The 27,506-nt window shown below is 40.8% G+C and overlaps 1 protein-coding gene across 2 annotated transcripts in view; it reads right to left on the reverse strand.

Annotated features, from left to right (window-relative positions):
• SAMD4A (sterile alpha motif domain containing 4A) overlaps positions 1–27,506 on the reverse strand; it is a 149,735-nt gene that overhangs the window by 21,468 nt on the left and 100,761 nt on the right. The window contains exons 4-7 of one of the 2 annotated variants that reach the window (XM_087728301.1): positions 19,966–20,229; positions 15,344–15,453; positions 13,145–13,231; positions 5,333–5,621 (exon numbers count right to left, since the gene is read on the reverse strand). In XM_087728301.1, the coding sequence (XP_087584427.1) occupies positions 5,333–5,621; positions 13,145–13,231; positions 15,344–15,453; positions 19,966–20,229 (750 nt within the window). The remainder of the gene's footprint in view (positions 1–5,332; positions 5,622–13,144; positions 13,232–15,343; positions 15,454–19,965; positions 20,230–27,506) is intronic. The other variant, XM_087728307.1, reaches the window with a different exon arrangement.

A 27,506-nucleotide genomic window follows, 5' to 3' on the forward strand; every position in this document is an offset into this window, starting at 1 on the left:
AACTCTAAATTTAATGAGAATTTTGCAATTGTTTTAAATCTCTTGAAGAATGAACTCAAACTGCCCTCACTGAGGTGAGTTGAAAAGAATTGCCATCAATGGGAAACAGCTTTCAATTAAAAAAATGTACACCGATACAGGCTGGATTCCATTCATGCCTTTTTCGGTTTTGTTCCATCCTTTGCTTTCTGTTACTGTGATGTCAACTTGGAATTATTCCATGTAGATTTATTTATAAAAAGGAAGCTGTTGCTTCCCCAGCTCCAGTATTGTAAAGCCATGTGAAGGACTTTAGGACAGGCATGGAAATATTTAACCTAACCACTGCCACCAGGGGGCGGGTATGAGTGCAATACAATCAAATACATTTTTATAATATCTTATTGTTATTCATTATATTACTTGGTACCTTAATCACTAGACTAAACAACTACAAGTTAGAACACTCCCAGACAGCAAAGCAATTGAGCAAACTGACCAGGAATGAAAGAAGCTATAATTGATGACACAGTTGCTTCAAGGTGCTAAATGGCCAATATTTGTTAACAGTAGGTATTAAAGTCTGATTGTCAAAGACTTTGCTCTTAAGTATGTCTCTGCTACAGTCCTGGTATCCCTAAGGATGCTGCAGTCCATGGGTTCAATTAGGCCAGCTTCTTCCTCTAGATTCCACCCAATATTTGACCTTTATATCAGTAAGTCATTGCATATATTGCAAAGGAATAACTTGCCTCCAGAAGTTGTGAATGCTCCAATACTGGAAGTTTTTAAGAAGATGTTGGATAACCATTTGTCTGAAGTGGTGTAGGGTTTCTTGCCTAAGCAGGGGGTTGGACTAGAAGACCTCCAAGGTTCCTTCCAACTCTGTTATTCTGATATTCTGATTTGTAGCCAGAACAATTTTTTCTGGAGATTGTCAGTTCACACTTTTTGATCTTTTGAATGTATTGGCCTATTATTTCTAATAGATCATCATGGTTATCCAAAGTTTATATTTGGGAATGGCTATCCAAATGCGCTCATTGGATCATATGTTTAGTTCTGGGCAATGCACTTAAAAAGATTAACCAAATCCAGAACAAAATCAGTTACCAGGATGATAGAATCCAAGCCGAGTGAGAAATTGTCAAAGCTAGATAATTTAGCTTGCAAAGGTTTACAAATATTTTTTTAAAAACCTGCCATGCGTTTAAAGGGCAGACTTATTCTTTGTTGAAACCAGGGAAGCAAACAACCCAGGACAGGGCTGTTGAGTTAAAATCAAAAGAATTAAGAATCAGGTTGTATAATGAGAGATAGTTCCTGACTATGAGCTATAAAACAGCAGAGAACAGTCTCTCTAGAATAGTGCTTCTGAACTTCAACAATTTTAAGATACATGGACTTCAATTCCCACAATTCCCCAGCCAGCAGGGTTGAGGAATTCTGGGAGTTGATGACTGTATATCTTAAAGCTGCGGTGGCGCAGTGGTTAGAGTGCAGTACTGCAGGCTACTTCTGCTGATCACTGCCAGCAGTTTTGCAGATCGAATCTCACCAGGCTCAAGGTTGACTCAGCATTCCATCCTTCTGAGGTTGGTAAAATGAGGACCCAGTGTTACATACTGACAGCTAAATGGTAGGTTCCACCAAGGTCCTTCGAACACTCCAAGCCGATTGGCCAAGCCGTTTGACAGCTCCCTATAAAAGGGCTAGCTGTCAAACAGGCCGGCGCTGGATGTGTAAATTGTTGTCAAATAAAAGAGCTGTTGTTTGTCACTGAAGCCTGAGTCTGTCTCATCCATTCACGCAATCTAATATTGGCGACGAGGATGGGGTCAGAAGACAACTAGGCAGAAAGATTTGACAATACAATCCAGCAGTACAATCTAGTCAGAGCGATCGCGGGCATCAAGCAGCCATTTTTAGCAGCAATTTCAAAATTGCCTCAACTGAACAAAATGACGCAGTGGTTAGAATGCAGTACTGCAGGCTACTTTTGCTGACTGCTGGCTGCCTGCAATTTGAAATCTCCCCGCGGAGATTCGGACCCTCACCCCTCTCCAGGCCTTCCAGAAAGCCGTCAAAACCTGGCTGTGCCGGCAGGCCTGGGGTTGATGAGTTCCCCTCCCCTCTCGACTTGTATGGCTGTATGACTCTTGTGTATTTTAATTATATGTATTGTGTTTGTATCCCCTTTTCCCTTTTGAGTTGTTCGCTGCCCTGAGTCCCTCCCGGAGAAGGGCGGCATACAAATAAATTAAATCTGAAATCTGAAGATCGAATCTCACAGGCTCAATGTTGACTCAGCCTTCCATCCTTCCAAGTTGGGTAAAATGAGGACACAGATTGTTGGGGGCAATAGGCTGACTTGTAAACCGCTTAGAGAGAGCTGTTAAAGCACTATGAAGCGGTATATAAGTCTAAATGCTGTTGCTAAAGTTATTAAGATTCAGGAACACTAGTGTATAAGAAAGGTGGATTTCCCCCTCTCTGGACATTTTCAAAAAGGAGCTGAACGGCCACCTGTCACAGATGGTTTAGTACAGGGGTGTCAAACTGGATTTCATTGAGGGCTGCATCAGGGTTGTGCTTGGCTCAGGGGCCTGGGGTGGGCGTGGCCAGTTTGACATCACTTGTGTCAGGGAGGCCTGTGTGGCCAAGTGCTAAGGCAGGATTTTCCTCAGACCCTCTCTCCCCTCTTCATTCTCATTTCTTCTTCCTTCCCCTCTTTCCTTCCTTGCTCTATTCCCCTCTTTGTCTCTGTCTTTTCCTCTTTCCCTTTCCTGTCCCTTCTTGAAAGCTCAATTGCAAAAGGGGAAACATTTCTCCTTTTGTTTTGTTTTGCTTTTAGTTTGTTTTGCTAGCCTTCTGCCAACAAAAACGGAGCTCAGGGCAGCCAAGAGTGGTCCTCCCAAGTTCCATTTTCAGTGGTAGGGGCACCACGGGCCAGTCCTTTGCTGTTTCAACGGCGACCCACGGGCCAGATCTAAGCAACCCGTGGGCCAGATTCAGCCCACAGGCCTTCAGTTTGACACCCCTGGTTTAATAGATCCCTATACAGCGGATGGCACGATCTTAACTTGAAAGGCTGTTCCAACTCAAAAGTATTCTATAATTCTATGAAAGATTCTGCTATCTGAGAAACTGATTCTGGATCTGTTTATATGCAAAAAATATACTCTACAAGCCACTTATATTTTGAATCCAAACAACTCCAAACACAGCTGAATTTGGAGTCACTTTCAGTTGCAAATGCCCTGGACTGATGCTTTGCTGCCTCTATTAAATGCTGCTGTTGCTGCTACTAAGGAAAGTGGGAAGATCAAAGTATCTTTACTGAATCTTTACTGCAGTTTCATTGGTAGAGAATACAAATCACAGCAAATGTATATATCAATTACGTTTTGGATAAATGGGGACAGAATGAGACAACAGAACAAGGAAGAAAAGGAAAAGAGAAAGTGAAAGAATGTTCGTATACAGGTAATCCTTGACTTACAACCACAATAGAGCCCAGGATTTATGTTGCTAAGTGAGAAATTTGTGAATTGAGTTTTGCTCCATCTTACGACTTTTCTTGCCACATTTATTAAGTGAATCACTTCAGGTGTTGAATTAACAACTGTGACCCGTCAAAAGCACGAATGTCATAAGCGCGCCGACAACACCACGGCGCTAAAACCGCGATGTCAAAAGCGCGCCAACAACAGTGCACCGACAACAGCGCGCCGACAGAAGCGCGATTTAATTTAAGGTAAGATTTACGGTTAGGTTTAGGGTTAGGTTTAGGGTTAGGTTTAGGGTTAGGGTTACGTTACAGCGTGCTTCTGTCGGCGCGCTTTAGGGCTAATTCGTCGCTCATTCGTCGCGCGGTTTTGTCACCGCGCTTTAGACACCGCGGTTTAGTCAGGCGCGCTTTTGTTGTGCGCGCATTTGTGGTGGAACCATTAACAACACGGTTGTTAAGTGAATCTGATTTTCCCCAGTGACTTTGCTTGTCAGAAGGCCACAAAAGGGGATCCCATGACCATGGGGATGCTGCAACAGTCATTAAGCATGGAAAATGGTCATTAGTCATTTTTTTCAGTGCCCTTGTAATTTGTAACGGTCACTAAATGAAGTGTTGTAAGTCAAATACTACCTGGACAGCAGATAAAGCAAACAGAATGAAAGTACAATAATATGCAAAGTAAAATGCAAAAATGGAAACTGGATCCTATATTTAAACTTACGATATTAAAGTTATTATTAAATGGATCTGAGAAGGAGAATTATCTAATATCTAATTCTATTAGATGAAGCTTTTTTAGTTAAAGGATCATTGTTACTTTAGTATGGAGCGTGCTACATTCCAAATAACATTTTACAGAGGAAGTCCCCATAAACACTTTATTTAATTTACAATAAACTTAATTCAAGTTGAATGGGTCATAAAGCTAATCTTTAGGCCTGTTTTTCACTCGTTTTTGCCCTCCCCAGCAGCACTTTGCAGGCATCCCAAACCCTCTGCGCGTCCATTTTTGTGAAGGGGTGGGGTTTTGGGAGGCCAAAAATGCTGTATTCAGTGTATAAGACACACCCAGATTTTCATCCTCTTTTTGGGGGGAAAAAGGTCTGTCTTATACTCCGAAAAATAGGGTAATAAAAAAAAAATCCCCAAAAAGGCAGCAGCAAATCAGTCCCGGGTAACATGGGAAGAGGTTCTCAAACACTTTGCTAAAACCAGGCGTATTCACTATGGAGGATCCAAAGGGAAACAAATTGTGACTGTACCCCATTGATCTTGTAGGTCAGACCTGGGTATTTTAAAGCCTGCAAGCCCTTGGGTAGTTCCAGTTCAGCCGGTGGCATTGACAGTGGGGGTGGAGGGGAGGAGGACTGGTGGGTTGTTGGAGCAGCGATGGGGAGTGTTGGGAGCAGATAGTAGCAGCCCTGCAGGACAGTCCCATTTGGCCCCTTGGAAAAATTAAATCACCCATCCTTGTTCTTAGGTCTTCCCATAATTGATGCTTCTGGGTTGGCTGCTTGCACAGGATTCTGGAAAAAACAGGTTGTGCCCTTCTGCTCAACCTCATTGCTCCGTTCTCTGAATCAGTGCTAAGGCCAATATGATTGTGGAGCCACCTTTTTGGTTTTGCTTTCTACCAGTTCTTCGCACCTTGCTCTTCCAGGCGACTGTAATTTTCTTTTAATAAGTTGGCTATTAGAGGTAAACCACCCAGAGTCATTTGGATCAGGCAGCCTATACATTAATTAGTTAGCTGAGTAAGAGTTCTCTGGACCAGACTGGCTAATGGATGACGACCTGCAACAGGCACAAGTGGACCGTGAATAAAAAAAGCAAACTCACCTTTTCCCATCACTTTAGTAAACTGTCCCGGGATGTCCCCTTCTGGCAAAGGGACACCTCCAGTTTCCCCCTCACAACCGGGTAAGGTGTGGTGCTGCATCCCTTCTGAGGCAGAGTCCTTGCAATCTGACCCTGGGTTGTCTGAGCCAATCAGAGAAGTTGGTCGAAGGAGATGAGAACCGTGCTCATCCACTGACAGGTTCCGAGAAGCGTACGCTTTGATTGGGGTAAGGATCATTTGGTGAAGCTCCTGCAACGGGAGGCGCAGATTGCCTCCTTCTAGGATATCCTGCGGGTAGCAAAAGAGACCCACCCATGAGCATCCCAAATCCTGAACCATCCCTTAAATATCATAGTTTTGAGCCAAGCATAAGTATCAATGAAATATCAATAGAACTTGCATAAGGTAAATCAGGAAGACAACCCAAAGAAGCCTAATGAATATTTAACACCTGACAAGTCAGCAGAATATAAGACATTAAAAATGTTGTTTTAGCTTTGGTTCATACATTGCAATCAACCATGGCTTGCTTAATCATGGTTTCTAAAATAAATAAAAATCGGTTGGGTTTGATGCCAAACCCTATATAATAATACATATTTTCTCTATATAAAAATGGCTGGGTGTGTGTATTTTCCAGCATAACTCTGGAACACCTTGAGCAATTTCAACCAAACTTGATACACAGATGACTTACTCTCTGGAAACAAATACTGTTGGGATAAGACACCCATAACATCCCTCAGGGTGTGTGTTCTGTTAAGATACAGCCAGCTGTGCCTTAAAATGACTTCTACTGTACTGCCATAAAATGGCTTCTACTGTACAGTGCAGTGGAGTTGCCATAGTAACAGCTTCACAGTACTCCACAAGGGGGCTCCCTCTGGCAAGTGGGAAAATCCAACATTTGAAATCACGTTTGGTCCAGACATTTTCCCTCTATAAATAAATACCCAGGTAACACTGGGTTATCAGTTAGTTAAGGCAGAATATCAGCAAATAGCCCGAGCCTGTAAAGATGAAGTGAAGAAAGCTAAGACTCACAATGAAGAAAGGCTTGCCACAAAAGTAAAAAATAACAAAAAAAAGCTTCTTCCAACATGTTAAAAACAAGAAAAAAGTTAAGGAAACAACTGGTCCATTGCTGGGAGAAATTGGCAAGAAGGTGACAAGCAACAGGGAGAAAGCAGAACTATTTAACTTATCTTTTGCATCTGTCTTTACACAAAGGGATAAAACAGTCCAACCTATCAAAAACAGCACCACAAAAATCAGATTAGGAACACAAATTGAAATAGGGAAGAAAATGGTAAGTGAGCACCTGTCTACCCTAGAGGAGTTCAAATCACCAGGACCGGGATGGATTACACCCCAGGGTTCTGAAGGAACTGGCAGATGAGATCTCAGAACCACTGAACTATATCTTTCAGAGATCCTGGAGCACCGGGGAACTGCCAGAGGACTGGAAAAGAGCTGATGTGGTTTCCATCTTCAAAAAAGGGGAAAAATTAGATCCAGGAAACTACAGACCTATCAGCCTGACCTCAATACCAGGAAAGATTCTGGAAAAGATAATCAAGCAACGAATTAGTGAACACTTAGAAGTATACAAAGTAATAGCCAAAAGCCAACATGGGTTTGTCAAAAACAGATCACGCCAGACTAATCTTATTGCATTCTTTGACAATGTGAAAAAATTCCTGGACCAGAGGAATGCCGTTGATATAGTTTACTTGGACTTCAGTAAGGCATTTGATAAGGTAGACCATAACCTATTACTAGATAAAGTAGAAAAATGTGAGTTAGACAGCATCACCACCAGATGGATTTGTAACTGGCTGACCAACCACACTCAACGTGTAGTCCTCAATGGAATTGCATCTACATAGAGGGAGGTATGCAGTGGAGTACCCCAAGGCTCTGTTTTAGGCCCAGTACTTTTCAACATCTTCATCAATGATTTGGATGAGTGAATAAGTGGGGAACTCATCAAATTTGCAGATGACACCAAACTGGCAGGAATAGCCAACACTCCAGAACACAGGCTTAAGATACAGAAGGATCTTGACAAACTTGAACATTGGGCACTATCTAATAAAATGAAATTCAATGGTGAAAAGAGTAAGGTTTTACATTTAGGCAAGAAAAACAAAATGCACAGGTACAGTATAGGTGGTACCTTGATCAATAGTAGTAACTGTGAGAGGGATCTTGGAGTCCTAGTGGACAACCATTTAAATATGAGCCAGCAGTGTGCAGCAGCAGCTGCCAAAAAAGCCAACACAGTTCTAGGCTACATAAACAGAGGGATAGAATTAAGATCATGTGAAGTGTTAATACCAATTTATAACGCCTTGGTAAGGCCACACTTGGAATACTGCATTCAGTTTTGGTCGCCACAATGTAGAAAAGATGTGGAGACTCTAGAAAGAGTCCAGAGAAGAGCAACAAAGATGATTAGGGAACTGGAGACTAAAATATATGAAGAATGGTTGCAGGAACTGGGTATGTCTAGTTTAATGAAAAGAAGGACTAGGGGAGACATGATAGCAGTGTTCCATTATCTCAGGGGTTGCCACAAAGAAGAGGGAGTCAAACTATTCTCCAGGGCACCTGAGGGTAGGACAAGAAGCAATGGGTGGAAACTAATCAAGGAGAGAAGCAACTTAGAACTGAGGAGAAATTTCCTGACAGTTAGAACAATTAATCAGTGGAACAGCTTGCCTCCAGAAGTTGTGAATACCCCAACACTGGAAGTCTTTAAGAAGATGTTGGATAGCCATTTGTCTGAAACGATATAGGATTTCCTGCTTAGGCAGGGGGTTGGACTAGAAGACCTCCAAGGTCCCAACTGTTATTTGATTTTCTATTTATTTGTTCATAAATAACAACCACTGAGTTTACACACTTATCTAAGCCAAAAGAGCCGAGGTGGCGCAGTGGTTAGGGTGCAGCACTGCAGGCCACTTCAGCTGACTGTTATCTGCAGTCCTAATCTCTAAGGGTGAGGTTCTAATCTCACTGGCTCAAGGTTGACTCAGCCTTCCATCCTTCCGAGGTGGGTAAAATGAGGACCCGGATTGTTGTTGGGGGCAATATGCTGACTCTGTAAACCGCTTAGAGAGGGTTGAAAGCCCTATGAAGCGGTATATAAGTTGAACTGCTATTGCTATTGCTAAAACTGTAACAAACATGCTGCCCTGATTCTGTGAAATCTGGGTTCAAATCCTTATTTTATGAAATCTGGATTTAAATCCATGCTCCTCCGTATCATTTCCTATTTTTTAGCCAATCTAGAATAAATTGATAGGAGGATTGATGAAAATCCTCCTATCAATGTAAATTAACTCCTAACAGATGGCTCTCTAGTCTCTGTTTCAGCATATACAGTGAAAAGGAGCTCATGGTTTCCATCAATAATTTGTATGTGATCCTTACTCTCACTTAAAAGATTGTTCTAATGTTCAATTAGAAATAATTTTGACATATTTATATACTGAATTGCAATCTAGAAATTATTAGTCATTTTTGTTAGGAAGGTTGAAGGAACTTATGAACTTCGTACAAGTATAGTTCCCAGCCTCTGCTGGGAGAACCCATGACATTGGACCTCCCCTAAGAGTATAAGATCAAAGATATTCCTGCCAGCTTGGTGCCATCTACATTAACATCCTGTTTCCAACATGGTGAGCTTCCATGTAAACAGGGGATCAATTTTTCCTGTTTTCTGTTTCTGCATTCAAAACTTACTCCTTGGATATGAAAATTTCATTTCAGTATCAAAGTTAACAAAATAAAATTACCGTATTTTTCAGAGTATAAGACATACCTTTTTCCCTCAAAAAAGAGGCTGAATATCTGGATGCGTCTTATATGGTGAGCAAGTACAGCATTTTTTGCCTCCCGAAACCCCGCCCCCTTTACCAAAATGGCCGTGCAGAGCCTGTAGGAGGCTTTTGGAGAGCTCAGGGAGGCTGGGGAGGGCAGAAATAAGTGAAAAAATGGGGTGTTTTTTGCTCAATTTTGCCCCCCACCAGCCCCCAGGAGTACTCTGTAAGCCTCCTAAAGGTTATGCGTGCAATTTCTTTTGGCAAAAAACGGGCCCATTTTTGTGAAAAATGGGCTGTTTTTTGCTCATTGGGGAGGGCACCCCCCCAGGAGCACTCTGCAAGCCTCTTAAAGGCTATTCATACCTTTCTTGGGGGGAAAAAATGGGCCCGTTTTCATGAAAAACAGGCCGTTTTGGGGAGTTGGATAGTGCAAAAAAAATTTTTTTTAATTTGCCTCTTCAAAACCTTGGTGCGTCTTATACTCTGGTGTGTCTTATACTCTGAAAAATACGGTATTTAATTTAATAATATTAATCTCCCAGTCTAAATGTTGAAAGAAACAAAAATACTTCAAAGAAGCCACTGTTATAGCTAACTTTCCCTTTAGACAATCTTAGCAAGCAAACTTCTGTTTCTTACCAACAGCTCTAAAAACACTTCCGTAACCTACAATATTGCACTGTTCACACAGTTCCATTTATTCTTCACTGTTTTCCATGAGTCCCATAGATGTGAATATTCAACTGGATCCATAATGCTTGCTTATAAAGTGACTAAACAGTGTGACATCTACAGGGATTTTAGAACAGAAGTAGGAACACGGCTTCAATGGTGCAAAGTGATGCTCCTGCTGCATCCACATAATATGTCAAAAGCCTGGAAGATGTTGTGTGAAAAAAACTGACACTTCTTGAGATCTGATGCAAGACTGCTTTAAAAAAAAAAAAACCTCTTCAAGATGCTGCAGAAACACCAGCAAGACTGTGAACATGTCACACAATATTGTGTGTGTTTCTGATAATCCCATACAAGTTCTGATGAGGTTTTGATGATTTTTCTGTGAGAACTCTTCCAAATGACCCTGTTAGCCTTTAGGTGATAATATACATTTTGAGACTAAGATTACAAAATTTTAAAAGAAGAAAGAGAAAGAGAGAGGGAGAGAGAAGGAGAGAGAGAGAAGGAGAGGGAGGGAGAGAGGGAGAGAGGGAGGGAGGGAGGGAGGGAGAGAGAGAGAGAGAGAGAGAGAGAGAGAGAGAGAGAGAGAGAGAGAGAGAGCGCTACCCATGACTGCATGCTCATGAATACAGACAGAGGGGGATTGGACAACATGAGAATGTATAATGGCGAGCAAGTCCTGTCCTTTCCAAATTGGGTGCTCGCATGCTGAACAAAATAGGGCCACTTTATTGATTTTTCTGTTAGTTTAGTTACAGGGCTTATATATCCCTCCAGTCAAAGCTGACTCTGAACAGCTTGCTTACTTTGTTCATACAAATAAGGTTAAACTGTATAGTTTAAAATACCAATACAATATAATAAAAACAAAGTCCCTGAGAGAAATGGAACTCACTTTCATTAAACTTTAGAATACAAAAAGGAACAGTTCTTAACATTCCCACCCACAAGGCCTGTGGAAAAAGTGATTTCTTCAGCCAAACTTCAAGCAGGCACAAATCCGAAATCCTTCAGCAGGGAGCTCTTTTAGCCAGACCCACAGAAATGAGAGGCCAGGAGCTGCTATCCTGGGCAGGTAGCATTGGCAGGTAGCCAATTAACTTACAAGCTTCCCTGCCAACTTTCCCAGTGACCTTCTAAGGAAGGTCATCAGAGAAATGGTAATCACATGATCACAAGGCTCTTGGCAAGTGGCCATAAGTGCAAACTGGTTGCCAAAACCCAAGGCTGTAATTAGATGGCTGCCAGAGAGTCAGGCCATGTTTTTGCAATGATCAGAAGTGCCATCACAGGCCATCATTATTTCTGAGGCTGTGATTAATTCAAACTGCCACTAAACGGACATTTGTAAGTTGAGGTCTTTCCGTAGTACTTATTTTTCGAACACACAGGAGCATTCATTCAATGATGCGCCCTCAGCATTAAATTCCATCTTGGCTTTGAATTTTCTAACAAGTTACTTTATAAAAATTGACCGGTTAGAATGTTTTAAAGCTTTCCATGTTCCCAGCAGCCAAATCAATAGCTAGAAAAATCTCATCTGAGAACACTGAAACTGTAACATTTTCAATAACCTGGTTATAAAGTTTCAAGGTTCCATTTGCTTGAAAGTTCTTGTTGTTGATGATTGTTATCTAACCCTTCAGTAGGAAAAAAAGAAAAAGATTTGTAACTTTTTCTAAGAAGGTACTCTTAAAATATTTCCTAAAACTGGCTTTGATTTTCTGTATCAATGTATAAGTTAATGGCCTAAGGAAGACTTCGTGACACTCTTTATGTCTCTATAAGTCCATTTATTATGCATTTATTTGCATAATTTATTTGCAAGAAAGTCACATGACTTTTAGGAGCCGTGGTGGCCCAGTGATTAGAATGCCGTATCGCAGGCTAATTCAGCGCACTGCCAAGAGTTTGATCCTCATTGGCTCAAAGTTGACTCAGCCTTCCATCCTTCCGAGATGGGTAAAATGAGGACCCAGATTGTTGGGGGCAATATGCTGACTCTATAAACCGCTTAGAGGGCTGTAAAGCACTGTGAAGTGGTATATAAGTGTATAAAAATGTATAAAATAGTATAGTATAAAAATGGTAAAAAAATGCCAGTATAAAAATCCTATTGCTACTGTTATGCGGATTTCTGGCAAAAAATGCCCACTGTGAAAGCTGGAATCATTTAATGATCATGTGAGTTGATTAAAAACCACATTGACTCTCTTAATGACTGCTGTAGAAATTGTTGTAAAATCAAATATGTCTTGACTTATGATTACAATGGCTTACATTGGAAATTCCAGCCCCAATTGTGGTTTTAAATTGGGGACTACCTGCATTTATCACTTCTTTCTCTATTCATGGTGAAAAAAAGTTCGAAATTCCTTCAAGAGAAGCCTGTTTCCAGGTGACTTCATTGACACACACACACACAAACACACACGTCATTTTCTTGGTCAAAGAACAGATGAATTCTTTGATTTCTTGTAGGTCTTTTTTCATAACCCAGTCTAACTTACTGCCTTAGAATTTACTGGAGGTGTCATAGCCAAAACTAATCAAGTCTGATCCTATTTACCTTTGTTTTAGATCAGCCAAGGCTAGGAAAACGCTGCCACCAAATTTTGTTCCTTCTTTCTGTAATTCGTTTTATTTTTTGTATCCATCTCAAGTTTTATTCTCCTTCTGTTCCATTTCACTTCAATAATTTATCTATTGCTTTTGAAGAACATGCTGCTATATTCATACAACATACTTAACCTGGAAAAGATCTAACTACTGCAATCATACAGGCCAATAATCTTGCTTGTCATAATCCTGATTGAGTGATCGGTGGCTTAGGTAGGACTCCCACAAATTGGCCACTCTGGAATCACATCTCCTTCAAGAGTTGTGCAGCCTCAACCCTGCTGTCTTACAAGTGAATCTCGTAGACCTTGCTCTTTCTGGGTGGTTTGTTGTTAATCATTTTGAATTCCCCCTGCTCTAATGCAGCCATTTTTATTCGTTTTAATTGAATATATTAATGTTTGTAAGCCATCCTGAGTCATGTGTGAATAGGTAGCCACAGAATGAATGGATCAAGGAATGAATCAACGAACAAAGAAGGAAGGTAGGTAGGCAGATTACAACTCCAAAACCAAAAATCAAACCCGGTTGTGCGAAAGGAAGTGACTACGTTATATATAGCAATTCACCTGTACAGAGGTATACACATGGGCAAAGAGGTTTAGAGCATTATCCATACATTTAGCTGAAGTAATAGCCAAATTCTCATCTGTTTTCAAAAGAGAAAAAATGGAGGGCACTCACTCTTTCCAAGGATTTGAGGAGATTCTGCCTCTCTTTTAGCTTTTGGATACTGATCACAATCTTATGCCTTGCACCTTTGGTAACATTCTGCAACAGAGACATGGAATACAATATTAGTACACATATACAGCATGTCGCAGATGGGGGGGGGAGGGGAAACACAGTTAATCACTCCAGACTAAAGCAATTTATATGATGAGGTTCCAATAGGTCTTAGCCAATTAGCTATTTAGATTAATACAGAGCCAGCATTATAACATTGATAGATGCTTAAATGTTTAGATGTATGAAAGCTGGTAAAATTACTAAATCTTAAGATTCCAATATTTTGCTAGATTACAATATTTTTATGAGAATCATTTGAGCAAATGATTTCACTGTTGATAGGTTAGGGCCATGATGGTGAACCTATGGCACACGGAGCCATATTTGCCGGCATGGCAGCCTTCAGCACTGGCAAGCATGCATGTGCTGGCCAGCTGATTTTTGGCCTTCCGAAGGGCCAGGGAAGGCCATTTTCGCCCTGCCCAGGCTTCAGTAAAGCCTCCGGAGCCTGGGGAGGGCGAAAATCCCCCCCTCTCTGTGCAGGTTGCTCGTGCATGCACAGTGGGTGGGCATGCATGTGTACGCAGGTTTTGGCACACCTTTAGAAAAGGGTTAGCCATTATTGGGGTATGGTTTAGGTTGCAATCATTGCAAATTTGTTATAATTTGCATATTATAATTACAAACCAGATTTCAGACCTCTGAGGCAGGATGCTCTGGTACAGTAGATAGTATTATAGCCCCTAAGACCTGAAAAAATTGCTCAATCTTTAAGATCAGGTCAAAATGTGCCTGATCTAGATACAATTGCTTCAAATCTTAATTCTTTAATTCTTTAAAGAGAGATGGACGCTTTTCATTCAGAAAAGATTTCTGTTCCAGCGAAGAAAGCTTGCTGGTGGTAGGGATCAAAGGATTTCCCTAATCACCCCCCCACCACCACCACCAAAAAAAAATTACAATCTGGAATGAGTGGCGATTGGGAAGGAAAAACAGAAGAAGTGGTGATTTTGTCAGATGAAAAAGGAGCAGGTATCATCTAATCTTTAATTCCAAGAGCTTTCCGAGTTGACCTTTATTCAGAGAACATTCCCTCTGCTCAAAAGAAAAGACAATTTGCTCTAACCCAAATAAAGGCTTGTATAAAAGCTTTTGTAAGGCTGGCATTCGCTTCTAGCCATAGGACAGTGATGGATAACCTTTTTGTCAAGGCGTACCAAAAGCGCGAGGGGGGGGGAATGTGGGGAGAGTCACGCACATGCAATGCCCCCCCGTGCATGTGCACACAACACTTCCCCCAGTATATGCATGCAGGCCTCGCCGAAGAATCTGGACTTCTGGGAGGCGCGCTGGGCCGTTTTTCGCCTTACCCAGGCTTCAGGGAAGACTCCTGAAGCCTGGGGAGGATGAAAAATGGCCCAACACGCAAACCGGAAGTTCGGGAATGGACTTATGGGTTGCTTGTTGGGCTGTTTTTCATCCTCCCCAGGCTTCAGGAGTCTTCCCTGAAGCCTCAGGAGGGTGAAAAATGCCTGAAAATCAGCTTGCCAATGTGCGCATGCGCGCTGGAGCTGACAGAGTAACACCTCACATGCCCTCCGAAATGGCTCCGTGTGCCACCTGTGCCATAGATTCGCCATCATGGCCATAGGAGGAAACACATCACTTAAAGCAATACTGAAGTAGACCGAGGAATAACGAGGCACGAGGTGCCTGAGGTAATCTAAACAGTTTATTACAAACAGAGAGTTAACACAGAACAGTAGGTAGCGATTCAGCACTTCGCCCTGCTTGACAGCTATTTATACGGAACTGTCAAGCAGGGCAACCAATAGGCGCGCATCTGACAGCCCGTGCTTAGCCAGCCACGCCTTAGCCAATCGGGCGCGCCTTGGCTGTTGCTGGCTGTCAGTCATAAGCGCGAGGACAAAACAAATACCTGTCGTCAGTGAGGATAATGATACAGACTAAGAACATCTCTTTCCCCTTTCAAATCTGGTATTTATTTATAAAACTATTTAGGCAGAATTAGTGCTAATAAAAAAACAGTGTTTCATCTGCTCTTAAATTGGATGGTCATTAGACAATTAGGCATCAAATGGCCAAAGCAACACAGAAGCTGTTTTTTTTAAAAAACTAGATAATCTAACATACTTGAGCCTCAAGGTGACATTCAGTCAAGGACATCATTTCATCATAGGTCATCTGGGAAAAAAGGGCAGCATACTTGTGGAGACGCAGGCTTTTGAGCCAGGCAGGAACATCTATATGTGGAACAAACAAACACGACAATTACATCTTAACAGTAGCAGAGCAACCATTACAATAATCTGCTCCATGACCAGCTGCTTGGGCCAACGGCAAAAATTATTTTAAAAATTATAAATAACTACACCAACAATTAACAAGAAATAAAACTATACAAACTGTAGTGAAAAGTTGAGGTTAAAACTATATAAAAGTAGGTAAAAGTAAGAGAATTCCTGCAGGTTTTACTCCGCTAGTCATAGCCAACTTTAGGGGGCAATGCTCATCTGCCTTTCTACGCCATTGAGCCAACACTGTCAGAAGACATTTCTGCAGTTAAGTGGCCAGCATGACATCATGACACAGAGCAGTGTTCATTCCTGGTAAAAAAAATAGCTTCCTTCTGAATCTATGGAGTCAAGGCAGGGGTGAAATCGTCCCAGTTCGGCCTGGTTTGCCAAAACCAACAGGGAAAAATTGCTTTTTTTAAAAAAGAGCTTTTTACAATCACGTGGCTCCCCCCCTCCCCTTTTAAAGCATTTTTTCCCCTACGGGTTCGCCTGAAGTAGCAGGGAAAAAATGCTTTAAAAAGTGAAAAAAAGTTGGCCACACCCACTGAGTCACATAACAACCCCCCCCCTCCAAGCCACACCCACAGAACCGGTGGGAGAAACATTTAGATTTCACCACTGAGTCAAGGGTTTTCTTTCCTAGGGATTGATCGGAGGTAGTCTTGATACATGGCTTCTAAAAATACTCATGTCGTGCTCTTCAAAACAATGGTCTATCAAATAATTTATACAAATTTTATACTGGACAGGGTATCATGCAGGCACAACACCAATGGTATTCTAGAGAATCATGTTTAATTGTGAAGGAGCAGCAGGCTTATGTACAGGGCCTGTGTGCTCCCACCCTCCTTCCTTCCATTAATCTATCTAGCCAAACAATGTTTTTATTTGGTTATTAGCAGGTTACCCAAACTGATCCTTGTTTGCTGTTTCCAAACAGGCTAAGATTCCAAAAAAAGAAAGAACAAACCCCACTTTGTGACCCTGATTGTAAAAGAAGTAGGATACCAAGATCTATAATTAGGATACTGTGCTTTCAAAATCATTCCTGCTTTTTTAGCCTTTTATAGCAGTGGGAAGAAACAGCAGGCAGAGTATTTGTGATAAGGCTGAACTGTCCAGATTCCAAGCACATTGTAATGCTTGTAGCATCAAAATAATCTGCTCATTTAAGCGTTTTGCGAAAGTTTGCAATAGGAATACCAACTGAGTAACCAACCAATGAAATCATGTGAATGTTCCTCTCCATTAAAAATTACCCACAAACACGATAAATGTGTAGCAAAATAATAAAATGGTTCATGAAAATTAGACATTATTTTCTCTGCTGCGCTGAATTGTTGTTGTGAAGAATCTGACGTTTTACTTTTATTCTCCATATTTTTTTTTTACAAGATTCAGGATCATGGTGGGTACCATGTTGCACACTTATACAATCCCTAAGCAATAATTGCCTGGCATGAATTTATGCTAATTATAAAATGCAAATTAGTAGCTGTCCACTAACAGGTTTGGAATTTAGCCCTTTTTACTGAACTGCCATTCTGACATTGCTCAAATAATTGTGTTTCCTCTTTGCAGTCTTTAATTTAAAGCAGTTCTGGTTGGGGAATTCTGGAGTTGAAGTCCACGCATTTTAAAAGTTCCCATGTTCGAAAAACACTGATTTGAACCAAAGCAAGGAAGCTGTACACAAGTCTTCTAAGTGTCACCTGAAGCAATGTGAAGCAAAGAGAAATAAAAGTACAACTCCCACAAAGCTCTCCCCCCCCCCCCCCCCGTGAGAAGCAGAATGAGATACTGGAAAAGGGCCATTTCCTCATCATGCTTAGCTGTTAAGGAGATGCAACAGAAGGGACCAGCTAACTCCTGTTTAACATGCCATGGAGGGAAGCAGAGATAAATGGAACACATGGAAGGTGATAAAAAATTTCCCTCTCATGCAAATGCCAGAAATACTCTACACACAGAAGTATTTTCAACTTGGGGTCATCTAGGTGAGTTGCATGTCAACTCATAATCCTCAGCCAGCAAAGGACTTACCATGTTTCCCTGAAAATAAGACAGGTTCTTATTTTCTTTTGACCTCCGAAATAAGCACTTGGCCTTATTTTCGGGGAGGTCTTAATTATTTTTGAGGTACAGGAGGCAGTGAGCGTGGTCACTTCATGGCTGCTGCTGTGTTGCAATATTTTCATGGAGGGTTTATTTTCAGGGGAAGGCTTATTTTAGCGCATGGACTCAAAAGCCCGATTGGGCTTATTATTCGGGGAGGTCTTATTTTCAGGGAAACAGGGGTGTATGCACATCTGGAGGAATAAGATCCAGGAAACCTATTATATGTATTATTCAATGAAATTGCATAAGAATAGGAGAGACTTGCACTATCAAATTATATACAGGTAGTGCTTGACTTACAACATTTCATTTATTGACCGTTCAATGTTACAACGGCACTGAAAAACTGAGCGTTTTTCACACTTATGACCATTGTGGCACTCCTTTCCGATCATGCTTATGATCACAATTGAGCCCAAAATTTCTGCTGCTAATTGAGACAATTGTTAATTGAATTTTGTCTCATTTTATCATCTTTCTTGACACACTTGTCAAGTGAATCACTGAAATTCTTAAGTTGGTGACACAGATGTTAAATGAATGGGGCTTTCCCATTGACTCTGCTTGTCAGAAGGTTGCAAAAGGTGATTAAATGACCCTGGGACACAGTAGATATAAATCAGTTGCCATATACCTGAATTTTCATCACATGACCACGGGGATGCTACAATGGTCATTAGTGACTTTTTCCCAGTGCTGTTGTAACTTTGAACTGTCACTAAATGAACTGTTGTTTAAGGTGGGTATTACCTGTACCATTTGAGGCTGATGGTTCCATTTAACATTTTGAACTGATATTAAGCTGGGAAGAGGCAACCAAGCACCCAAGTGTCTGACTGGATAACTTCCATAATGTATTATTCAAGCCTTGTGGATTGGGACTTATGAGATATGCAAACCAGAATTTCTAAATATCCCCATTTTGCCTTTTTCCTGCTTTAAAAATAGACAGTCCTCTGCCACATGACCCTCCCTGCCCAATCAGATCAGACTTCCTGGTTTGGATACTGAGCAGGGAGGACTAATTGGTACCTGAAGAGGAGACCACCAGGAATTCTTATGGTTGAAAATTAGGGAATGGAAAAATCAACCTGGAATGAATCAGTGGAACAGTTTGCCTTCAGAAATTGTGGGGGCTCCACTACTGGAGGTTTTTAAAAGAAAAGATTGGACAACCATTTTGTCTGAAATGGTACAGGATTTCCTGCCTGAGCAGAGAGTTGGACTAGAAGATCTACCGTACAAGGTCCCTTCCAACTCTGTTATTCTCTTAAGAAGACAAGGCCAAGAATGTGTTTGTTGTTCATGTTGTGTACTACAGTTTCTCAGCTAGAACAGTTCAACTACTACACTGTTTGCTGCAGAAGTCCAAAGCACACACCTCTCCCTCACACCCATGTCAAGGTTGTAGCTTTATTGGCTGTGCTGGGGAGAAGGATGGGAGGGAAAGAAGGTTGTACAGGTGCCTACAATTTTGCTAAGCAACCTGCTCTTCCACACTGCCCCAGAAGATTCATTCGTTCTGTTCATTTTGTGTTCTTCTGTGTGCTTCATATGCATAAACCCCGATTCTCTCTTATTTTCTCAGCTATTCCAAATGCATTTTTTTCTACTGAGTAGGCTCACACGCTCTGCTAAAGTCTGGTTTATTATTCAGTGTTTATCAAATCAACTACCTGCCTGCACAACATAATAAGTAAAACAAAATAAACCAAGTTATGGTTCAATGCAAAAGACAAATCCAGTGTAATGGACTGCAATGAATGAAATTGGGGAAAGAGAGGCGGGGGGATGGTGTCTAGGAAACAGGCAAGAGATGCAAGACCCCACACGTCACTCAATGGCCAGAGAAAGAAACTTAAGAAGGACCTGCCCTAATGGATCAAGCAGTTAAAATGAAAGCAGGGAGTTTGTGTCTTCAGACCTGCATGATTCTGTTAAAAGAGCCTTACAGTTAAGTAGAATTCGTTCATTTTGTTGGGTTTTCTGTCTGGTTTGGCTGGGAGGGCTGACACTCAGCTAATGTGCTTCATGCTTTCTATATTGACATTTGGATTGCAGAATGCGATATTTTTTTCACCTAACTTGATAGCTGTCCTAAGGGAGGTGTCCCATCTCAGCTAATAAATAAAAAGGAATAACTTCTGCAAATCCACCTGTTTAAATGGAAGAGTTTTAAACTGCAGTGCAGCCTCAGGTCAGAAATGGAATTAAAATGTCTCCGTATTCTGTTTTTGAAGAATGTGTTTCAAACAACTCCAGGACTTTGTGTGAATGTCGGCACACATGCTGTTAAGCAATCAGGACAGGAAGGGAAAACGTTCATTACTTTCCACTCACCTTTCATACCACTCCCTTCTTCCTGGAATGTGTTACGAGTAGAAGTCTGATCTTCTAAATGTTCACTCCCACCACTGCCTGAAGACGCTACACTGCTTTGCGGAGACAGGGGGGCATGATCGGAAGGGATGCCCTGGGGTCCCCTATCCCGCAAGTCCTCATGAGACATCCATCCGTGTCCAAGGGGCTGGCTAGGCACAGTCATGGGTGGGGTGAGGGACACAGACCGTTTCAGAGGGCTGTGGTGGGTCTGACTTGAGAGAACTGAAACAAACAAGGTGGAAAACAAATTAAAGCAAGCTATTTCCTCCCCCCTCCACCCCCCCCGAGGGTTAGCAGATCAAAGCAAATCTCTCCCTTGAATGCAAGTCACCATTTAAACTACCATAGTGGTTCTTAAATGGTTTGACCCAATCACTCCTTTTTCTAGTCTGACATAATGGCATTAACCCCCACCAAAAAAACCAACCAACCAGATGGTTTTTATACAAGCGTCTTGACAATGGCAGCCTGAAACTGGAACTCACAAACAAGCAATTATAAATTGCTCCATTAGTCTCGGGATATGTACAAGTCCCTTGGGAGTATTTACCCCCACTTTAAGAGCCACTGGCTTAAAGTATGAATTAGACAAACATGTCACTTTCATTAAGATGCATTTTTAACCTGATAAAATTCAGGCTAATCACTTGCTGAATCACTTTGTTTTAATATTATACTCTGCATCCTTTAAGCAAAGTGATCCACTAAATGAATATGTCACTGTACCATAATATCTGAGACCTCCACTACGTTACATACAATATCCATCTGGTGATAAAATTATTATTATTTTAAGTGGCATCACTATCACAAAACTGGAATTTTCTTCTCTTAGTAAGGGTCATTTTTACTTAAAACATACAATGCATATAGGTAGTCCTCTACTTATAACCATTTTGTTTAGTGACGTTGAAGTTACAGTGGCATTGAAAGAAATTACTTAACGCTTAGTCCTCACGTGACTATCACAGCAACCTCATAGTCATGTGATCAAAATATAGGTTCTTGGTAACCAGCTCATATATACATTCCTGGTTCATGTGTTTGCCATTTGCAACCTTCCAAGCTGGCAACTAACCTGCATGATTCACATAACTGCAGTGATTTGCTTACCAAATGTGACAAAATGGGCACAAAATGGGGTGTGACTCACTTAACAACTGCCTTGCTTAGCAATGGAAATTCTCATCTCAATTGTGGCTGTAAATCGAGATTACCTTTACAACATCACTGAAAGACAAGTGTGTATAATTAAGGAAGGACATTTCACCTAAAACAGAGAGATTGTGCCTAGCAAAGGGTGATCGCCAAGCTCAGTTTTCCCTTCTTATAGTTGATTCTGCTTCTTTTTCCTTCTTTCTTTCTTTGAAATATATTTCCTTCCTTGACTGCGTTTCTGGGACTTTTGTTCTGGTGTCATCTTCACATGCATTCTTGCCTCTATCACCCCTAAACCCCTTTCTGCATGTCTATCAAACCCATCAAAATACAGTGAATAAATTTCCCCCAAACTAATAAGATGATACTCAGTCTTGTTCCTCAACAACAGACGTCTTGTTTCTTAATCAAGTAAAACAGATCTGAGGTGTACCAGAAGACAAATTATACGACGGCTGTTATTGTAAGAATGTAATGTTTCTCCTCATGCAGAGAAAGCAGTGCAATGAAATTATTTTTAGAAAAGAGCATTTGGGGTGGAAATGTATGTGACATTTCAGTCATTTTTTAACTCTTGGCAACTGCCTGAAAAAGGCCCTGCAGTTTTCTTGGCAAGCCTTTGGCAGTGACTTACCATTGCCTCCTATTTCCTAGGGCTGAGAGCGTATGACAGGCCCACGATCACCCAGCTGGCTTTGGGACTAAGGCAGGACTAGAACTCACAGTCTCCCAGTTTTTAGTCTCTCCAGCTAAACTTAGCTTCCCCATCCTAGGGCTGATGACTGACACATCTGAAGGATGCTAAGCTGGGAAGCAGCACTCCATGTTCTTGAATGGCCTTTATCCCAGAACTAATCTGTACTTTCAAATTGGTTTAAAAAAAATGGCGGGATGCATTATTTTTTCAGCAGCATTGAACATTATTATCTATGATTCATATATATATATTTAGTGTGGATTATGTGAAGCACCTTAAATACCTGGCATTTGGAAAGATGGCTAAATGGCTTTTCAGAACTAATCAATAAGTAATTCTATAACTAGTCTTTGTTCCAGTAAGTACATTTCCTTAACAATTAAAATTTCTGAATTTCTGCTGTATCCAGGCAAAAATCACTGCTGAACGTATATATATTTGCTCAACTCATTCACAGGTATTCTACAGCCAAACTAAATGTACTCAGATCCTGGAAGTAGGAGGTAGCTGATACATTATTTCCTATGAACACTTTTTAAAAAATATAAAATATTTTTGCGAACTATGTCTCATTTTATCAGATACATGGAGTGGCTAAGCAGATGTCCAACTGAAATCGGGATAAGGGTCGTGGGAGATAGGATAGTTATGCAAATGCAATATTACATATGAGACAGATTACATTATCAACCAACAACTAAAATGTGTTAAAAAACCATTATTTTTGTTGAGACTTTCTGAGTCCTGGAACTACATTATACCATATAGACCGATTTCTTGGAAGTAGAGATCTCACTTGAGGCACTCAAAAAAAATCCACGAAAGAAGCAAGCATGTGAAATGGAGATCCGCTCAAAATAAAAAGTACAGGTGGTCCTTGGTTTAACGATCACAATCGAGCCTAAAATGTCTCTTTCTAAGCAAGGCAATTGCTAAGCGATTTTTGCTCCATTTTACAATCTTTTCTGCCACAGTTGTTAAGCGAATCACTGCAATTGATAAGTGAATCATGCAGTAATTAAATGAATCTGGTTTTCTCACTGACTTAGCTTGTAAAAAGAAGCTGGCTGGGAAGATTACAAATAGTGATCACATGACCCCGGAACAGTGCAACTGTCATAAGTACAATGCCAGTTCCCATGCGCCTGGATTTTGATCATGTGACCATGGGGACGCTGCAAAGGTTGTAAGTGTGGAAAATGGTTATGCCACTTTTTTCAATGTTGTTTAACTTAAAACGGTCACTACATGGATGAATGGTTTTAAGTTGAGGACTTACCTGTAACTATTTAATAATCAAGACTGATTTTAAAAATTATTTAACTTGTCATACTGACTTGGATTTTGGGAGGTGAGAGTGCAACTTGGGGTCAAATTCAATTACTTCCAATTTTCCGTTTTTTGTGAATACACCAAGTTTAGTTTATTAAATTGTTTTTAAAATATTTGTGGCAATATATCGATCAATGTGATTGTATTCCACCAAATTGGTGCTGATTCTAACCGGCCACGTAACTCTTCTGGGGGATATATTTTTCCTAACCTCTCTTTTCAGGTATTCTAGTGGTTCAGCCATCACCACATTCTAATTCAGTCCGTCAACCTTGCTCTGCTTGGTTGTCCTTTGTCTCTCTCTTTTTCCATTGTTCCCAGCATTACAGATTTCTGGTCTTTGCCTAATGTCACCAATAATAATTTTGCCATAAGTTAGAATCCTTTTATCAACACCCTTGAAGAGCGTTTGGAGACTTCAGCTTGTCCAGAACGCAGCCGCGCGAGCGATTGTGGGTGCACCTCGGTACACCCACGTTACACCTATCCTCCGCGAGCTGCACTGGCTGCCTATTGGTCTCCGGATATGCTTCAAGGTGCTAGTCGTCACTTATAAAGCCCTACATGGTATTGGACCTGGGTACTTGAGAGACCGCCTCCTGCCAATCACCTCCCAAATACCTATTAGATCCCACAGACTAGGCCTCCTCCGAATTCCATCTACCAGCCAATGCTGACTGGCGACCACCCAGAGGAGGGCCTTCTCTGTGGCTGCTCCAGCCCTCTGGAACGATCTCCCTGTGGAGATTCGGACCCTCACCACCCTCCAGGCTTTCCATAAAGCCGTTAAGATCTGGCTGTTCCAGCAGGCCTGGGGCTGCTGAGTTCCATCCCCACTCGAACTGGTGTGCTTGTTGAGACCTTTTAAACTGGCTCTGTATTGTTGTCTGTTTTTGTTTTCTTTTTTTATGTATTGTTCCCTTCCCTTCCGGTTTGTGAGCCGCCCTGAGTCCCTCGGGAATAGGGCAGCATACAAGTTGAATAAAATCCAAATCCAAATTTGCTTTCTTGGCTATTCACGGTAGTTTCAAGAGTCTTCTCCAACATCAAAGTAGTGGTGGATTGCCAATTTTTTTACTACTGGTTCAGGCGCACTTGCCACTTCTGCGTCCGGGTAGCAATAGCAATAGCAATAGCAGTAGACTTATATACCGCTTCATAGGCCTTTCAGGCCTCTCTAAGCGGTTTACAGAGAGTCAGCATATTGCCCCCAACAATCCGGGTCCTCATTTTACCCACCTCGGAAGGATGGAAGGCTGAGTCAACCCTGAGCCGGTGAGATTTGAACCGCTGAACTGCTGATCTAGCAGTAGCCTGCAGTGCTGCATTTAACCACTGCGCCACCTCGGTAGGTTGGTGGAGCCTGCCACCGCTGCCACTACTGGTTTGCCCGATCCGGACTGAATCGGGAGTAACCCACCTCTGCATCAAAGGCATCAATATCCTCTTCCTTCAAAGATCAACTTTTGCTTCCATAAAATATTACAGAGAAAACCATTCCCTGCATGATTCTGGTATGCCGTAGCCTCTGAATATCTTTATCCAAAAACTTCACTGCTACCCAACTAAGTCCTAGCCTGCAGCATATTTCTTGACGCTTCCTTTATGGTTGATAGATGATCCTAAAAGGCAGAAGCTGTCTCCACCACTTCAGTATCTTCACTGTCAGATCTAAAGCTGGTTTTTCTACCTGTTGTCATTTTTTAAATGTTTGAATCGTAGGCTTATTGTTTCCCCTGCCTTTGACTTTTGACATTCATTTACCAGAGCTTTCAAATCTTGTGCATTTTCAGTTATCACACACACACTGCAGTTCATTGATGTATCTTTGTCCAATTTAAAAATCATTTTCCAGTCCAGCCTCCCTCGATATATATTCAGCTTAAAGTTTAAATGATTAAATGATTTAAGGAGAGACTATTGAGTCTTGTCTTTGACTCCTTTGCCAACCTGGAACTGGTCCATTTTGCCACGTTTTGTCTGGTCGGTGGCTTCCTGTCTTGTGTATAGTCTTCCCACAAGGACATTCTGGAATTCCCATTTTTCTAAGGACATTCATGGTTGACACAACCGAAGGTCTTTCAATAATCAAAGAAAGCACAGGCTGACTTCCTGTTGGTATTTGTGGCTTTCTCAATTATCCAGTGTGCCTTAGCGATAATGTCTCTTGTTCTTTGGCCTTTTCTGTAATGAGAACTTCTGGCTTATCTATTTCCATCTTGAGCTCTAATTTGCATCAAATGATTCTAAGCATTATCTTCCTATTTATACATTTTTTTCAATTGTATGTGTTTGAGGCTACAATTTTGTCTGATAAAAGTTTTCCAAATAGTTTCTTAACATACCTAGTGAGGGATAAAGGATGGCTTTCTGAATTTACTTTGGACTGAATCCTACTCATTGCTATTGATTCTACACTGTTACACTGCCACTTAAGAGGCTAGAGGCTGGATACATTGTTTTTTCTTCTTTCTCTTTGATCACTTGAGATTCAAGGTTCTTTCAGTTTGTTTACTGACAGTGATAGTAGGAAGAGCACAAGTTGTTTATACAGGTGCCTTTTGGAAGTTCTATCACTAGCTATTGGAGGGAAGACAACATTTTGACTTGAAAGATAATAAATGAACCTGTTTGAAGTTTATTAAAATAGCCTTGAACCCTATAGTGGCAGTGTTTGCAAGACTGAAAGAATGGCTCAGCAGGAAAAAGAAACTGTAACACTGCAAATCATTATGTTTGAAATTCAAAATCTATTAGTTGTGACAGAGAGAATTGAAAAGAGATTGGAGAATATGGAATACAAAACCAAAAAATCTGCTGGAGAAACTGAGGATGTTTACCAAATGAAGAAAATGGAGGACAGAGTTCAAAAGATGGAAGGAAAAAATGAGCAAAGAGATAAGAAAACTGTGGATATTGACAACAAAGTGAGCTTGGTTGGTAATGGCAAGAGCAGAATATGGAAAGGGAAGATAAATGGATTGGAACTCTACCCCAGACTTCAAAGCACAGAAGAAGGAAAGAGAGAACAAGTGATGGAGATAAGGAGAGAAATCTTGACAGAAACACTAGCGATAACCAAATATAAGCTGATGGAAAGAACAGGTGTTGGATTTCAAGCTTTTACGAGATACGAAAGGAATAACATGTTGCCAAGAGAAGTTTATACAAGATTTATTAAGAAAGTAACTAGAACATTAATGCTACAAATGGCAAGCGATATAAAAACCGTGCTATTACTGGAAAGATACAGGTTGATGCAATGAAAATGTATAATAGAAAATTAAGCTAAATTTAGTTTACTAGTAGTATGTATAAAATGAAGCGACAATAGCTATAGTTAAATAATGATTAAAAATGATAACAATACTTATAGATATATTAGTTTGATAATATGAAATTTTATATAAACAACATATGGAGATTATGAGAGGAGGTTTAAAAGTTTTATCTAGAATATGTTATAAAGATGTATTGTGATTGGATGATTTTAGGATGATTTAATGGAAAGTTATCATATAATCCTATTCTAGATTTTGAATATTATATATAAAAGGATGTAAAAACAATTATAGTCAAATTTAAGGTTGAGATATAATTGTGATATACATGAATACAGGTGAATTCAAAATATGTGATTTGATATGAAAAGCAAGTGATGACTATGGAAGAGATGCATGGAAATACTGTAACCAACTGACACAGATTCTACAATTTGTAATGGAAGATGTTTTTTTTAATTTTAATTTTTATGTTTGTCCTTGTTCAAAAACAAATAAAATTGTTTTTTAAAAAAAGAAACAAGAGAAACGATTGTAGTGAGTACTGTATAGAGGATGGCCTTGAAGGACAAAGGAAGAGTCCAACGCCAAGAAAATGATTAAATAAATAAGGGTTGAGTCCCGGCCAAGAAAGTAATTTGAGGAAACATCTCAAGACAGTCCTGAAGACAACAGGGAGGAAAGGAAACACATCAGACTTGCAAGATTCTTTTACTATAGCTGTTCTAATAAAAGTAGATTTAGGTCTAAAGAGTGTCTCTTTCCTAGTCTAGTCTACCTCATAGGGCAGGTATCAATCTTCCATCAGCTTTATGAGGTAGACCAAAGAGGAAACATGACCAGTTGAACTTATTCTTTATTTAACTCTTTATTGTATGGCTACATTAACAGAATCTTGCAAATCTGGAAGTACTTTTCTTCCTCCGTCCCCTTTATGGTCCCCAAACTAGGGAAGGTCTCTTCTGAGCTTCCTGCCCTGCCCTGCCCTCCCCCTCCCATTCCTATTGTGGGCTAAGTGGCCTTTTATTTGA

This window comes from Thamnophis sirtalis, unplaced genomic scaffold (genome assembly GCF_051295495.1).
Source record: "Thamnophis sirtalis isolate CommonGarterSnake01/CBP01778 unplaced genomic scaffold, rThaSir2_p1.2 scaffold_1, whole genome shotgun sequence".
In the NCBI taxonomy this organism is placed as follows: domain Eukaryota; kingdom Metazoa; phylum Chordata; class Lepidosauria; order Squamata; family Natricidae; genus Thamnophis; species Thamnophis sirtalis.